This window comes from Scyliorhinus torazame, chromosome 22, assembly GCF_047496885.1.
Source record: "Scyliorhinus torazame isolate Kashiwa2021f chromosome 22, sScyTor2.1, whole genome shotgun sequence".
Classification (NCBI taxonomy): Eukaryota; Metazoa; Chordata; class Chondrichthyes; order Carcharhiniformes; family Scyliorhinidae; genus Scyliorhinus; species Scyliorhinus torazame.
Window position 1 is genome coordinate 75945096 of NC_092728.1, and position 17998 is coordinate 75963093.

At 44.2% G+C, this 17998-nt stretch overlaps 1 protein-coding gene across 1 annotated transcript in view; it reads left to right on the forward strand.

The window, feature by feature from the left end:
• Positions 1-17163: 17163 nt before the first annotated feature.
• Positions 17164-17998, forward strand: part of lhx6a (LIM homeobox 6a) — an 87244-nt gene continuing 86409 nt past the window's right edge. The window contains exon 1 of the mRNA XM_072488386.1: positions 17164-17338. Coding sequence (XP_072344487.1) covers positions 17261-17338 — 78 coding nt within the window. The 5' untranslated portion in view covers positions 17164-17260. The remainder of the gene's footprint in view (positions 17339-17998) is intronic.

The following is a 17998-nucleotide window of genomic DNA, read 5'->3' on the forward strand; positions in this document are numbered from 1 at the left end:
GTCGCAGCCTTTTGTTTTTACAAGTTGGGGGGACAAAGGGACCATTGGGGCCAAAGGGACCCAAAACCATTTCCTCCATTTTTGTCAGCAACAGACAAGGTAAGAGAAAATGGTGGGTCGCGAAGGTCGGCCAGCGTGGGTCGCGAAGGTCGGCCGGGTTGGGTCCCAAAGGTTGGCCGGTTGGTAAAAATGGGTCCCCGGAAAAAAAGTTTGAAAAACACTGAAATAAACCACATCCACCGGTTCTCCCTGGTCAACTCTACTTGTTGCATCGTCAAAGAATTCTAGTAGATTTGTCAAGCATGATTTCCCTTCGTAAATCCATACTGATGTTGTCTGATATATCACTGCTTTCAAAATGCTGTGCTATGAAATCCTTGATAATGGACTCCAGCAACTTCCTTATTACCGGCATTAGGCTCACTGGTCTATGGTCACTTATAGTATATTTTGAATTATTTCACACAGAAAATTCTGTTTTTTGACTTCAATTTCAATAGAAATTGGGGAAATGAGAAATTCACAGCTAGTCAAGGAAAAGGAGGTCTATAGTTGGAGGTATTAAGGAGAGTTTGCCTCAGCTTAAAAAGGAAACCTATGATAGTCAAAGAGAGACAAGAAAACTTAAATGTTTTAATTGTAATAAAGTTGGACACATGAAGTCACAGTGCTGGTGGCTTAAGAAACGTACTGGGAAACAGACTGGGCAACAAGATAGCACAGTGGTTAGCACTGTTGCTTCACAGCGCCTGAGTACCAGGTTCGATTCCCGGCTTCCCGGGTCACTGTCTGTGCAGAATTTGCACATTCTCCCTGTGTCTGCATGGATTTCCTCCAGGTGCTCCAGTTTCCTCCCGCAAGTCCCGAAAGACATGCTGTTAGATGGATTGGACATTCTGAATTCTCCCTCCATGTACCCGAACAGGCGCCGGAATGTGGCGACTGGGGGCTTTTCACAGTAACTTCATTGCAGTGTTAATGTAAGCCTACTCGTGACAATAAAGATTATTTAAATTTATTAAAGTGGGTGGGGGGGGGGGGGGGGGGGGGGAATCATGGTTCCATGGAAAAGGTGCAACGGGGTGTACAGCCTATTCAGAGGTTGGTGGCTAAGCAGCTGTCAGGTCATTTTAAAGATTTTATTTGTGAGGGTAATGTTTACTCGTGTGTAGATCTTGAGGGATACAGGTGAAAGTCAATCTTCAATGGTGAGAGATAAGAAGTTATGTAGTTCATGCCGGAAAACATGATAATATGTGGAATTAGTGGTGAGAGGAATAGTGTGCCACTATGTAAGGTAAGGCTAGAGAGTCCGGCAAAAGTGGTGAAGTGGTCATTGGAGTAATAGAAAAATTACCCTTTTCCGTTATACAGTTTAACCTGGATAATGATGTAGCTGGATCACAGGTGGGAGTGTTGCTTACTCGAGGAGTACCAATAGGGAGGCTAAGATTCAGTTGTCAGAAACCATGTTTGATCAGATGGTTAGTAAATAACAGGAGCAGATATAGCGGTTATCTTTAGTTCAAGCAAGTTGGTTGAATTACAAGAGAAAGATTCAGAGATAAAGCAATTGTATCAGAAAGCATATACGGAAATGGAATCTGAGTGTGCACCAGAGTGTTATTATATTAGAAATAATATATTAATGAGAAAGTGGAGACCATTACATATTCAAGCAGATGAGAACTGAGCAGAGGTTTATCGAGTGGTATTACTGGTAGGTTATAGAAAGGAGGTTTTGCAGGTGGTGCATGAGGTTCCAGTAAGTGGTCATTTAGGAGCAAAGAAACTCAAGCAAAAATACAAAAATATTTTGATTGGCCTGGACTGCATAATGATGTACATAGGACATACAGTGCAGAAGGAGGCCATTCAGCCCATCGAGTCTTCACCGACCCACTTCCACCCTATCCCCGTAACCCAATAACCCCTCCGAACCTTTTTGGGGCACTAAGGGCAATTTTTCATGGCCAATCCACCTAACCTGCACATCTTTGGACTGTGGGAGGAAACCGGAACACCCGGAGGAAACCCATGCAGACACTGGGAGAACATGCAAACTCCGCACAGACAGTGACCCAGCGGGGAATCGAACCTGGGACCCTGGGGCTGTGAAGCCACAGTGCTATCACGCTGCCGTGCTGATGTAGTTGAATTTTGCCATACATGTCACCCACGTCAGGTAATAGGAAAACCTAAAGTGGTAATTAAAGGTGGCACGATAGCACAGTGATTAGCATTGATGCTTCACAGCGCCAGGGACCCGGGTTCGAAACCCTGCTTGGATCACTGTCTGTGCAGAGTCTGTATGTTCTCCCCGTGTCTGCGTGGCTTTCCTGCGGGTGCTCTGGTTTCCTCCCACAATCCCGAAAGACGTGCTTGTTAGGTAGGTTTGACATTCTGAATTCTCCCTCGGTGTACCCGAACAAGGGCTGGAGTGTGGCGACTAGGGGCTTTTCACAGTAACTTCATTGCAGTGTTATATAAGCCTATTTGTCACCCTAACAAAGATTATTATTATCTTAACACCCATTTAAGCAACCTTTTACTTGGGTCCTAATACCTCTGCCTAAAACAAAAAGTGGCAATCAGTATTTGTTGACCATAATAAATGTGTCTACTTGATTTCCAGAAGCCATTCTATTAAGAAACATTACAGCTAAGAGGGTTGCAGAGGAGTCAACCAAATGTTTTACCAGATATGGACTACCAAAAGAAATCCAGTCAGATCAGGGGTCCAATTTAATGTTGAAGTTATGGATAGCTTAGGAATAAAGCAATTTAACTCAACTGCATATCATCCAAAATCACCGGGAACGTTAGAAAGGTGGAAAGACCATGTTGAGGGCCTACAGTCAGGATTATCTAGAGAATTGAGATAAAGAAATTACATTTGTATTATTTGCAATTTGGGATGCACTTAATGAATCAACTAAATTCAGTCCATTCAAATTGATTTTTGGTCTTGAGGTAAGAAGACTTGTCAGTATTTGGAGACTACATTGTTGGACTATGTGTCAAACTTTAGGGAGAGATTAACTAGGGCTGGTGAGTTGGCTCGAAAGCATTTAAAATTGTCACAGCATACAATGAAAAAAGAGGCAGATAAGAAATCAAAAATTCATAATTTTGTTATTGTGGAGAAAGTATTAATATTATTACCAATGGTAGGTGCACCATTAAAAGCAATATTTAATGGGCCTTATCAAATTCAAAAGAAATTGGGTGTGGTGAATTATTTGATAAGAATGCCAGATAGAAGGAAAGCTCAGAGTGTGTCATGTTAATATACTCAACATGTATTTTGGTAGAGAAGGAAAGAAGGAGGAGGTGTTAGTCATTGTAAATCATGGAGAATCCAGATTATTCTGAATTTGACATTCCTCAAATTAGATTGGACAATGAGGACGCGATAAGAAATTGGGATAAATTACTGAGTTACCTCCTGAGGAAATTCAAAATGATCTAAAAGAGATATTACAGTCACATAGAGCTATATGTGGGAACAAATTAGGAAGTACAGTAGTTGTTAGGTAAATTAGACATTCTGAATTCTCCCTCAGTGTACCCAAACAGGCGCTGGAATGTGGCAACTTGGGGATTTTTAGAGTAGCTTCGTTGCAGTGTTAATGTAAGTCTACTTGTGACACTAATAAAGATAATTTTTTTTTGTAAGTTTAGAGTACCCAATTCTTTTTTCCCAATTAAGGAGCAATTTTGTTTGGCCAATCCACCTACCCTGCACATCTTTTTGTGTTGTGAGGGTGATACCCACACAGACACGGGGGGAATGTGCAAACTCCACACCGGCAGTGACCCGGGGCCGGGATCAAACCTGGGTCCTTGGCACCGTGAGAATGTAGTGCTAACCACTGTGCCACCGAGCCGCCCTAAGATTATTATTATAAAAGTAATTATACATGATGTAGATGTAAAAAATGCTCCTCCAATTAAGCAACTTTCATGCAAGCTCAATCCACTTAAGAATGGTATCATTGAACTGAGTTGCAGCGATTGGATCCCATCTATTGAAATGGTACCAAAACTAGATGGAACACAACAATTGTGTGTGGACAATATAAAACACAGTTACATAGTCAGATTCATGTCCTATTCCTCATTTGGAAGACTCTGATGAAAAGGTGGGACAATCAAATGTTATTACCAAACGTGGCTTACGTAAAGGATACTGGCAAGTATCCTTATCAGACAGGGCAATGGAAGGTTCGGACTTTGTGACACCAAATGGTCTGTATCAGTTTAAAGTTACGCCATCTAAAATGAAGAATGCGGCAGCAACTTACAAAGATTAACCAATGAGGTAATTTCCGGACTAAACTATTGTGCAGTGTACATTGACGATTTGGTGGTGTTCAGTCATTTCAAACATTTAAAGGAATTTTTCAATCGGCTAAAGAGGGCTGAATTGGTGGTACACTTGGCTGAAAATTAATTTGCGAAAGCTCAAGTCACATTTTTAGGCCGTACAATTGGACATGGTCAGATGGCCCCACGGAATGTGAAAATGAAAGCTCTTGGGGATTTTCCAATACCATCAACAAGGAGAGAAGTTCTGAGATTTCTGGCATGAGTGGCTTCTACCAATTCATGCCAAATTTTTGCGGTGGTGTTGCTTCACTGACTAAACTTCTTTAAATAACACAAGATATTTCAGTGGACATCAGAATGTCAGGTGGTTTTCAACACTGGTGTTAACCACCACACCAGTTGGCAACACCTAATTATGCCAAGCAATGTAAGGTGGCAATTGATGTAAACGATGTGGCCGTTAGTGCTGTACTGTTGCAGGAAGATGATGAAAGAATAGAACGGTCTGTTGGTTATTTTTCTCGGAAATTAAATATTCATCAAAAGAAATATTCAACCATAAGGACTGGGAGGGAGATATTGAGTTTGATACTGGCATTACAACATGTTGGCATTTATGGTGCTAACAATTCATCGGAGACAATTATACATAGACCATAATCCATTAAAGTTTTTGGAAAAGTTTAAGGATCGAAATGCAAGACTGTTTAGATGGAATTTATTGCTACATCCGTTTAACTTAAAAATGATACATGTAGTGGGAAGAGAAAATGTGATTGCAAATGGTTTATCTTGACTTTAAGATGTGAGAAGACTGGAACGTACGAAGATGGAAAAGAAAGACTGAACTGGATTGTACTCATGGTTAAATTTGCATTCTTTAAGGTAATATGATATGGATCTTATTGAATATTAGTTGTGTTTACTAATGAGAAATATTTAGAGTTGAATGGCTTTGGAAAATGAAGCCATCTTTTCATATTGCTGGTTCATTTTGTTTAAGGGGGAGGTGTGATGAACTTAGGAATTTCAGATATATTGTATCATATATTTTTGGTGCAGTAAAGGTTAAAAGCATTAATTAAAGCGTGTATGACTGCTGTAGTGATGTTTTTAAAAATCCTGGTTTGCAAGACAGCTAGAGTTTTTGGAGCCAGAGGTGCAATTAAAGCATTGTAAAAGTTTGGGCTGAAGGACTTTTATTCATATTAAGTGGGTTCCCTGCTGAATAGTCAATTAGAGACATTGTGTTCAGTTTAGTAAGATGCTGTAGTTAATGAGAAGAGCCAGGAGTGAAGTAGTAAGGGGTTGAGGTTCGGTTTCGTTTTTTGCTGGAAGGTGAACCGAGAAGATTTTTGAAGAAATACAGCCAGAGATTCTGCATTATTCTGACAAGGGGTCAGGTCTCTTTCTTTCAAAGCAGTCTCAACAGATCTCTCTTTCTCAAAAATGGAGTATACGTGACATCTCTGTCCAGCAAGTATTCCTGAGTCTGATAATTGTATTTAAAAGTGGATTGTGAACTTGAGCTGGTTTAGTTGTTTGAGTGGAAGAAAGAGTATTTAAGCACTATTGTGTCACTGTATTAATTAGCATTGTTTAGGGGGTAACTATAAGCTATGTCCTTGAGTGACGTTAAAGATATTTTAATACTTTGTTAGCAATAAAGTTAGTTTCAATATACCATGTTCCTATTTTGCGTGAAATCACTCCTGTAGCCAGTCTTACAAAATTAAAATAAAATATTAGAGTTTCTGTCCATTATCCTAGCTACTGTTCAGGTCTGGGTCTGGAATCGTAGTAATTTGTTGACTGTAACTGGACCATTGAAATGGATGTAGGTATGGATAAGAGTTGGATATAGACCCAGTACCGAGTTGTAACAGAAGATGAAAGTATGAAGTACGGAACGTCCATGCTGTGATTTGAAGGGAGTGATCCCATTGCAATCGGACCTTGGTGCAATGCTGATCCCAAAAAGGATTAGTAAGGTGCACTTCCAATCTTTAGCAGGAGTAAATTATGTACAAAATGAGATAGAGATGCCTGTCAAAACATATGGCTGCAAGGGACTTCACATTTCTGCATATGGAAGAAACATTTGGATGGGGACTGAGCAGAATCTCTTTGAAAATGTTGTAAGAAATCATTCCTTTCAGCATCCAAATTGCCAAGAATGTTTGCAGAAGCACATGTCAAAATTACAGGATGAACAATGAGCATATGTGGGCATTGCTGGAGCTTTCAGTAGATATGAATTGCCTGGACAAATAAAGATGGTGATCACAAAGTGATCCTGAAGAGAAATTAGTTGAAGAGATCAGACACATCAGCATTGTGCGCTATCTCCTATCTTGGACCAGTGACTCACTGAAATTAGGCCGCAAACTCAAAAAATGTAAACCCTCCAAAAAATGTAAATATGTCATTTGAAGTCATGATGTGGAGATGCCGGCGTTGGACTGGGGTGAGCACAGTACGAAGTCTTACAACACCAGGTTAAAGTCCAACAGGTTTGTTTCGATGTCACTAGCTTTCGGAGCGCTGCTCCTTCCTCAGGTGAATGAAGAGGTATGTTCCAGAAACATATATATAGACAAATTCAAAGATGCCAAACAATGCTTGGAATGCGAGCATTAGCAGGTGATTAAAGACTGTAAAGACTGTAAACTGTAAACATTTAATCACCTGCTAATGGTCGCATTCCAAGCATTGTTTGGCATCTTTGAATTTGTCTATATATATGTTTCTGGAACATACCTCTTCATTCACCTGAGGAAGGAGCAGCGCTCCGAAAGCTAGTGACATCGAAACAAACCTGTTGGACTTTAACCTGGTGTTGTAAGACTTCGTACTGTGCTCTTTTGAAGTGGAAATCCAAGGTGCAAAAAAAAATAGTGGTCTTCATTAGATTTATGGGTGTGACTTTTTTCAACCTGGCCCGTCTGGCCAAGAGAAATCTTGTTGCAAGGGAATCAAGTTTCTTAGAGAGAAGTGGGTAATCCGCTCCAACCATATGGAGTTAAAGCACTTCTGTACAATGCCAGAAATATGTTGCGTGCTGGTGTAACATGAATGCTGGAATTAATTCCACGTTGCTTCATGTGGTATTTTCAGTCCATGTTGTAATTCACAGACTGAAGAACATTTGGTGTCTCACCAATGCCTCAGGCAGGTTAGTGTCAAATGCAGATGAGTTCAGTCTACATAGAAAAGAAAATGCCATTGCATAAATTACTATGCAAAGCATTTTGAGGTTAAAAATCACTAGATTCTGTTACTTAAATCACATTCACTTCATGCGGCAAACCAGATTGAATTTAGCCCATTTATTTAGCAACATGAAAGTATTGCACACAGAAAACTGATGCAAACAAGTTAACCAATTTGTTAGAATAGTGGTGGCAATGGATTTCTGATCTCAAACTTGGGGTTTGTGGATTAGGGCTTTGTGGATGTAACAACATTTTAAAAACTAGGCATTGTCTAATATAGAACATAGAACATACAGTGCAGAAGGAGGCCATTCGGCCCATCAAGTCTGCACCAACCCACTTAAGCACTCACTTCCACCCTATCCCCGTAACCCAATAACCCCATCTAACCTTTTTTTGGACACTAAGGGCAATTTTAGCATGTCCAATCCACCTATACAGTGGAGTGGATTATACAGTGAATGGTAGAACCCTCAAGAGTATTGAAAGTCAAAGAGATCTAGGAGTACAGGTCCACAGGTCATTGAAAGGGGCAACACAGGTGGAGAAGGTAGTCAAGAAGGCATACGGCATGCTTGCCTTCATTGGCCGGGGCATTGAGTATAAGAATTGGCAAGTCATGTTGCAGCTGTATAGAACCTTAGTTAGGCCACACTTGGAGTATAGTGTTCAATTCTGGTCGCCATACAGGGTGCAGAAGAGATTTACCAGAATGTTGCCTGGTATGGAGGGCATTAGCTATGAGGAGCGGTTGAATAAACTCGGTTTGTTCTCACTGGAACGAAGGAGGTTGAGGGTATACAAAATTATGAGGGGCATAGACAGAGTGGATAGTCAGAGGCTTTTCCCCAGGGTAGAGGGGTCAATTACTAGGGGGCATAGGTTTAAGGTGCGAGGGGCAAGGTTTAGAGGAGATGTACGAGGCAAGTTTTTTACACAGAGGGTAGTGGTTGCCTGGAACTCGCTACCGGAGGAGGTGGTGGAAGCAGGGACGATAGTGACATTTAAGGGGCATCTTGACAAATACATGAATAGGATGGGAATAGAGGGATACGGACCCAGGAAGTGTAGAAGATTGTAGTTTAGTCGGGCAGCATGGTCGGCACGGGCTTGGAGGGCCGAAGGGCCTGTTCCTGTGCTGTATATTTCTTTGTTCTTTGTTGTTCTTTGTTCTAACCTGCACGTCTTTGGACTGTTGGAGGAAACCGTAGCACCCGGAGGGCACCCACGCAGACACAGGGAGAACGTGCAGGCCCCACACACACAGTGACCCAGCAGGGAATCGAACCTGGGACCCTGGCGCTGTGAAGCCACAGTGCTAGCCACTTGTGCCACTGTGCTGCTAATGGTGGAGTGGAGGGTGCAGTTAAAGCAATGGAAAGATTGATGAAGAAAGCTCAGCCGGAAGCTCAGTCAATCACAGTCCTTGCTGATCTATGATTGACTGGGGGGGGGGGGACACTCTTAACTGAAGGAATTGGCACCGCTCCAGTGCAAATACTAATGGAACAAAGAGTTACAATGTTATTTCCCTTTCAAAACCAGGGATTATGGAAGGTGTTTTCAAAAACTCAAAATGGGGAAAAAGGACAATAACTATAGGTAAATGAAGGAAATGTAACCGTGAGCAACAGAGAGCAATAATCGGTGAAAGAGCAACATGTGTGTCTGGGAGATTGTCCCTCCGCCTATAAAGTGAAGAGCATTTGGGAACAATGTCAAAAGTAATTGCAGGCAACTTGTGAAAACAAAGGAATCCCCCGATTGATCCACAAGATGTCTGGATGCTCACAGAAGCAAAGCTTGATTTGCTATATTGCTGATGATGACCAACTGCTACTGCTGAGAGCTAACTCATGCAGGATGCAGAGAAGGGCCCAAAGACGGAAGACTCAAATCCTGCAGCCAGACTCCACCGCAAACTGAGGTCGTCCAGTCAGACTGACGCTCAAGTAAAAGGAGGAAGTTGGAAGGTAAAACCGGGCTAGTTTTAATGTTAGTGTGTTGACATCTGCCCCAATACAAAGGATGGGACCAGAGTGGCAAATGGCTACTTTGATGTCATCCCTGCGGATAAATAATGGATAAATACGCAACTGGCATTGAACCAATTATCTCCGTTTTAAGAATGTGTTGTGTAAAGACCACGGGTGAAAAATAAACTACTGAACCTGCGGTGAATGGGAGGAGACGTCGCTATCACCAGGTCTACTCAACACCCATTTAATGGTGTGACTGCACATGTTTTATATGGTCGAGACAATACAGCAGCTAAACACAGTGATTTTAAAAAAATACTCACCACAAATTCAAAATGATAAACCATTGATAAATTGAACCCTTCAGCATATAAAAATGCCTGTTGCAAGAGAGACCCGGTTTTGCTCAGGGATTAAAAGCACTTCCCAGCTTTTTGAATGAACAATCTCAGGAACATAACTTGTACCGTAAACACGCCAGGGTCTCCAGCATTCAGGCTGGAAGAATGTGTCGCTTGCACAGAGGAGTTGAAACAATTCGGATAACAAGTGGCCCGTTTGAGAATAACACTTTATTTTCTGAATTAAGTCCTGGCACCTTTAAATAAGTAACCACGGTAAATCGAAAGTGCATAACATACCGCTCTTAAATAGGTAATGCCAAATTTGGCTTGTGGCCGTTGGGAAATGCACCCTGTTCCTGAAGCGAATAACTTCGTTCTGACATTACTGATTATCTCCTAACTGAGACTCAGTTGTTGGTTCTGTAGATGTCTGTCCAGACGCCCTGTGCTACAAGCAGAATCCGGACTACACAGATATGAAGAGAGATTGGATAGACTGAGGTGGTTTACCTAGGAACAGAGGAGACTGAGGGGGGACAAGATTGAGGTGTATAAAATTATGAGAGGCATAGATAGAGTAGACAGGGAGAAACTTTTCTCCTTGATGGAGAGATTGGTATCCAGGGGGGGCCGAGATTTAAGGTAAGGGGCAGGAGGGTTAGAGGAGATGTGAGGAAAAACATTTGCACTGAGAGAATGTTGGGAGTTTGGAATTCGCTGTCTGAAAGGGTGGTGGAGGCAGAGACCCTCATAACATTTAAGGAGAATTTAGATGTGTACTTGCGATGCCCGGGCATACAAGCCAAGTGCTGGGAAATGGGATTGGAATAGTTAGGTGGTTGTTTTTGAGCAGATGCGATGGGCTGTAGACCTCTATGACTCTATGACACTGGGACACCTTGATAAATCTGTATCAATATCAGGATCCCACTTTGTAATCTTTCACTGGAGTGGCAGAAAAATGTTCAGGATCGCATGTGGGAGGAAGGTGATCCCGATATGGATCAGAGAAGCTCCTTTGGCAAGAGGGACGGATATTGGTCAGCGCAATGATCTACTTGCCAAGTGATTTTGTGAAGTCGACACTCTAACTACTGGTCATTTTAAATACTTCCTTTGTGGTGGGAATTCGGCCGCGCAGACATCGTCAGTTCTTTTCCACACAAAGTAATGACAGGAGACACTCTACTGCAGTTCAACACGTTCAGTGGGCAACTTTACTGATGTACCATCAATGACCACGAGACGAAAGGGTGAACTATTGAGGCTTTATTGTGCGAGATGTTAAGCCTCCTGCAGCTGGAACCAGAATGGAGGCAGCGCAGGAGAGCGGACACTTTTATACACAGAGCCTCCTGGGTGGAGCCAGCAGGCCGGGATTTACTGTATTGACTGTAGTACAGTGGCAGTACCGTAATACATGTAGTGTATAACCAGTGGTGTTTACCACATTTAGTTTATTATAAAATCAGTTTTGCCTCATATTTGAGCGAAGGGGGTCCCCACTCATCCCCACCCCCACTCCCTGGAGTTGTTTGCTCATTTGCTGGGGATGGAGTTCCTGAAGGCACCAACCCCCCTTCCCAGTGCCCATAAGTACAGACTATTTAACCGAGGGATTCACCACAACCTGACCAGATCCTGGTCACACACCAGTGCCAGTCTGGCAGCGGGTACACCGAGACTGAATGATTCCCTCGCCCCACCTACCTGACACCAGGGAATGTAGTAACTCTGAACTGACCGAAGCCACCAGTGTGAGTGCCAGCCGTGGCTACTGGAAACACTCCCACCTTTAAACCACAAGTTGTGTGTTCACCTCCTACTCCAGAAATGGTGCTCAAAAGTAAGGCCCCGGTCAATAGGGTAATAGAGCTTTACAACACAGAAAGGGGGCCTTAATTCCATTGAATTTGCGCCGGCCAAAAACACTGATGTATACTACAATAGGGTAGTGCTGCATTGTTGGGCTAATACTCGAGTTCAGTACTGAGGGGGTGCTGTACTGTTGAAATGAAAAAGATGAAACCCGCTTATTGTCACAAGTAGGCTTCAAATGAAGTTACTGTGTAAAGCCCCTAGTCGACACATTCCGACGCCTGTTCAGAGAGGCTGATACGGGAATTGAACCGTGCTGTTGGCCTGCCTTGGGCTCTACTTTAAAAGCCAGCTATTTAGCCCTGTGCTAAACTAGCCCTTGATACTCCAGTTGGGCTAATACTCCAGTTCCATACTGAGGGAATGTTGCATTGTTGGTTACTACTCAAAGTCAGTACTGAGAGTGTGCTGTATTGTTGGATAATACTCCAGTCCAGTACTGAGAGAGTGCTGTATTGTTGGATAATACTCCAGTTCAGTACTGAGGGAGTGCTGTATTGTTGGATAATACTCCAGTTCAGTACTGAGGGAGTGCTGTATTGTTGGATAATACTCCAGTTCAGTACTGAGGGAGTGCTGCATTGTTGGATAATACTCCAGTTCAGTACTGAGGGAGTGCTGTATTGTCGGGCTAATACTCGAGTTCAGTACTGAGAGAGTGCTGTATTGTTGGATAATACTCCAGTTCAGAACTGAGGGAGTGCTGCATTGTTGGATATTACCCCAGTACTGAGGGAGTGCTGCATTGTTGGATAATACTCCGGTTCAGTACTGAGGGAGTGCTGTATTGTTGGATAATACTCCAGTTCAGTACTGAGGGAGTGCTGCATTGTTGGATAATACTCCAGTTCAGTACTGAGGGAGTGCTGCATTGTTGGGCTAATACTCGAGTTCAGTACTGAGGGAGTGCTGTACTGTTGGGCTAATACTCGAGTTCAGTACCGAGAGAGTTGGGCATTGTTGGATAATACTCGAGTTCAGTACCGAGGGAGTTGGGCATTGTTGGATAATACTCGAGTTCAGTACTGAGGGAGTTTGGCATTGTTGGATAATACTCGAGTTCAGTACCGAGGGAGTGCTCCATTGTTGGATAATACTCGAGTTCAGTACCGAGGGAGTGCTCCATTGTTGGATAATACTCGAGTTCAGTACCGAGGGAGTTGGGCATTGTTGGATAATACTCGAGTTCAGTACCGAGGGAGTGCTCCATTGTTGGATAATACTCGAGTTCAGTACCGAGGGAGTGCTCCATTGTTGGATAATACTCGAGTTCAGTACCGAGGGAGTTGGGCATTGTTGGATAATACTCGAGTTCAGTACCGAGGGAGTGCTCCATTGTTGGATGATACTCGAGTTCAGTACCGAGGGAGTGCTCCATTGTTGGATAATACTCGAGTTCAGTACCGAGGGAGTGCTCCATTGTTGGATAATACTCGAGTTCAGTACCGAGGGAGTGCTCCATTGTTGGATAATACTCGAGTTCAGTACCGAGGGAGTGCTGCATTGTTGTAGGCTGCCCCCTTTTCCACCAAACTCGGGCTTTGTCTGCCGAATATGCTGGGTGTAAAGGACCCCACGAAATCATTTTGAGGGCGAGCAAAGGACCTCTCCCTGGTGCACTGACCAATATTTATTTCTCTCTCAAGGTTGTAAAACCAGATCATCTGCTCATGATCATATTGCTATTTCTGCGAGGTTGTTGCGCGTAAATTGGCGGTCGCGTTCCCTGGTCTGGAACAACTTGGAAAGAAGTCCTCTCTGGGCTGTGAAGCGTTTGGGGCGTCCTGGTGACACGAGAAGCCCAACGTGACTGCAAGTCTATATTTATTTGACTGGCCTTGCAGCGGGAGGGAGCTAGGACCCTGCTTCTCGGTGTGGACCAGCGACATTGGGCCTCTATTTTTGAATGACCTGTTTGCCCATCCTGTGAGTCAGTATTTCAATCTGAAAGGGCAGAGTTCAGCAGAGGAACACGGTGACTGCGGATCAGTAAGGTAAAATGTCAAAGTGCATTCACACCACCACCACCACCACCATCCTGGCCAAACTGATCCGCCAGGGGATAAAATCGGTCCTTTTTTTAAACCAAAAAACAAACTTTTCGCTTATGTCTTTTTTCCTGTCATTTTGACTGTACTTTCCGCAGAGGCTCAGATTGGAAGCTGCTACCTGAGCAACTACTGCCCCTTGACTGGCACACACCGTTCACTGGGAGGAACCGGCTCCAGGAACTAGCTAGGTTGAGTGTTACACTGTTGGGTGGTTTTAGTGTGAGGAGTTAGGGGAAGATGCGGTTGCTGCGAGGCGGGGTGGGAGGGGGTTTGAGCGGTTTAAGTTCGTGGGCTCTATTTCTCCGGAGGTTCAAAATGACAGTCTCAACCATTCAGCCTCAGCCACAAACTGACTGGAGGTTCCCTCAAACAGCTCGAGATAAATTCGAAGTGATTGAATTGGGTGGTGTGTGTGGCGTGGGGGGGTCTAGGGGGCCCCAGCAAAACAAGGATAAAGGACAGTGGATAAAAATACATGGTTTTCATAGATTATTATAGAATTTACAGTGCAGAAGGAGGCCATTCGGCCGATCGAGTCTGCACCGGCTCTTGGAAAGAGCACCCTACCCAAGGTCAACACCTCCACTCCATCCCCATAACTCAGTAAGCCCACCCAACACTAAGGGCAATTTTGGACACTAAGGGCAATTGATCACGGCCAATCCACCTAACCTGCACATCTTTGGACTGTGGGAGGAAACCGGAGCACCCGGAGGAAACCCACCCAGGCACACACTGGGAGGATGTGCAGACTCCGCACAGACAGTGACCCAAGCCAGAATCGAACCTGGGACCCTGGAGCTGTGAAGCAACTGTGCTATCCACAATGCTACCGTGCTGTCCTTTTATAAACTCTCTCATCATAGTTAACTGATATAGAAACTTGTAACATGGAGTTGCTGCTGCACCAAACACAAAATCGCCAATTAATAATAATAATAACCTTTATTAGTGTCACAAGTAGTCTGACATTAACACTGCGATGCTCGGCCACAATAGGATAGAATAGCGCGAGGTGAGGGGAATGGATGCCGAGTGGTAACTGACCCAATCAGAGATGGCAGGTAACTGCTTAAAGGGAGTCTGCATTCTGCCACTGAATAGTGAAGTTCACACTCACACACTCACTCATTCCCACACAAACGCACATTTACACACACACTCACACACACAAACTCACATTTACACACACACAAACTCACATTTACACACACTTACTCACACACACACTCTCACATTCACACACACACACAAACTCTCACATTCACACACACACACTCACGCACACTCACACACACACAAACTCACATTTTCACACACACTCAAACTCACACACACACATACACTCCCACTTACTCACACACTCACACACACATAAACTCACATTTTCACACACACTCAAACTCACACACACACATACACTCCCACTTACTCACACACTCACACACACATAAACTCACACTCACACACACATACACACACACACTCTCACTCACACACACTCATTCACAAATTCTCACACACTCACTCACACTCACACACAGCTCTGGGAGAGTCATTGTTTCTGCAAAGTATCGGGGAGGTAGCGGCTCAGCTACATTAAATCGGTCCGGTGGTCCCAATCTCGATTGGGGGTTGGGGGGGGGGGGGGATGGGGGGGGGGGGCGGGGGGCGCTGGATAAACTCCTCAACTACTCCGAACGACTTCGAATTCCTATTCGTTTATGCAACAAATGCGTTATTCGGGACCACCGAGGTATTCCTGACTTTCTGTCACATCCTGTCAGGTCCTTGCCCAGGATTTTGCTCCAAAGTCGGAAAAGTGGGATTGAAATGAGAAAGAGGGCCGACAACCACCCCCCTACCCCCACCCCCCAGCACACTTAAATAGCCGAACCTTCAGCTAAACTACCTCTCAAGCACCTTGACCCCTTAAAACCAGGAACTACAATGGACCCACGTTGATAGGTGACTAAGAAATAAACACATCCACAAAGTTAGATGTGCATTGGCCATTTTATAAACAGATATCTCTATGCAAATTCAGTATGTTCTACTAAAGCGCGTCTCTATTTTAACATTAGTCGCAGAGGAACGTAAGAAAAACAAAAGTACAAGACATACAAGAGCTATCTAACAAACATAAGGATTACACTAAAGAGCTGTCAGAAATGGGATAGAGTTTGGGCGGAGAGGAAATGGAGGGAACAATTTGCATTTTTAAAAAAAAATCTCAGTCCAGATAGTGTTTCGAGGGGTGGGCTGGGGTGTGGTGAGGAACACCGGCGTCATGTGCACTATCACTGTGGCAGTCCAGGTAAAAAGGACTCCGAGGTTTAATCACATACCTCACCTAATCGTCATCTCACCTGCAAACTTCCAGTCAACCAGACTGTGTACCTTTCACTCATTTGCAGACCTGTGCCCACATAACAAGTGCAATATCCCGCCAACCTACGCCCCAAATTGCACTTTGCTCCTAAGGGCACGAGGTTGTTAATGCCCAGGTCAGATCTGTACAAATCTGTTACTTGTGTCGTTTGAGCTAAGGCGCTGGGCCATTGGCCGTAATGAATTACCGCCAGTTTAAACAAAATAACCGGCGGGAGGAATTTCATTACATGTCTCAATAAGCGACCCAAATATTGGGAAACAGATAGATCTGTACAACCGCCTGCTGGGGGGAAAAAAACCTGGTGGGGGCCCATCCGGGCCGAAGTGGAACTCACTCCAGTTAACGTGAATGAGACGAGGTGAAGTTTCTTCATCAAGACTCAGTCCTGATTACACAGTTAGATTAAACAGATCCCTAAAGCTCTTTCACGTGGGCTTTCTCGGGAGTCTGTCACAGAGCAGGACGTGCCCTATATGATCGAATCACTTCACTTCCTGACTGCCAGCAATATCGCTCCAAACGGGAAAGTGGAAGGAAGATAACCCCCTCCCCCCTCCCCACCCAAATCCGGTAACATTTAGTTCGAGAGAGAGAGAGAGAGAACGATTCTACTGTGATCATGTTGTGAAAGTGGAGTTCTGAAACTTCCATCTACACTGGTGTGTGTGTGGTTCTGTCTCTCTCCAGGGTTAAGACGTCGAGGGCTCCGCATCGATGTCCACATGCACAACGTGATCACATTGAAAGCCCCCCTCCATCCCTCCGTGCGCACACCAGGATTGTTCTCCTCCGCCCCTGATCAATGCTGAAGCTGTCTCGCCGGGCTGCCCTCCTCAAACACAGCAGCTGACTTTGGAGCTGTCCACAACTGGATTTTTATACCTCCGCCCCCCCCCCCCCCCCCCCCCGCTCCCTCCCACCCCCACCGAGCAAAGGGCGAAGAAGGGACAACAGCAACAACAGAAAAGAAAGTGGTGGGGGGGGGATCCTCCTGATCGGCACTGGAAGCTGCCGGGCAGTTTCCTGGGTGTTGCGGAACCAGCTCTTTCAAGACTCGACGATCCCCATGTACTGGAAAAGTGAAACTCTGGCTCCTCTGTCAGAGAGGAACAAGGTTTTATCTGAAGCAATCCCAGCCGAAAAGGTAAAACACTTTCGCTTTTACAGGGGAGCGGGAGAGAGAGAGAAATGTTTGGACAGACGCGTCTGCAAGTTTATTGAGAGTTTTTAAACTAACTTTCTGTCCGGCCCCGCGTTTTACATTTCGGAAAGCAACCGGTTATATGGAACCTGCATCAGAAGTCGTTGAAATTAGGGCAAAGTGTGTGTCCATTTCTCCTGCAGAATATTGCAGGATTTCGCATGGAGGATTTCGATATATTAAAGGCGAACTGGAAAATGAACATAAGGCTCTGCAAACATAAGGGTTAAGGGTATGGGAGGGTTATAACAAATGTGGTGTAGCAATGCCAGTGAGGAATGGGGGGTTAAAGACACGGCGGAACTATGTTGTGGGCCGATACATTTCAAACCAACCGCCTCAGTTGCAATAATGCAACTGAAAGTTTGAAAAGTATATTCAAACGAGTCTATATTGCTTCGAAGCGCATTGGAAACAAAACGGATTGTAAAAATGCATGATGCAATGTCAAGATAAATTGTGTGTGCCAAAAAAGTGAGAGGAAAGAAAAAACGCTCTCAGATACAACTGCACTCCCAGACCTCGTGTAAGTTGTAACGTCTCACTCAAATGCAACTGATAATCGAAAACCCTGCTTTGTCTGCATCGGATTCAGCACCATAG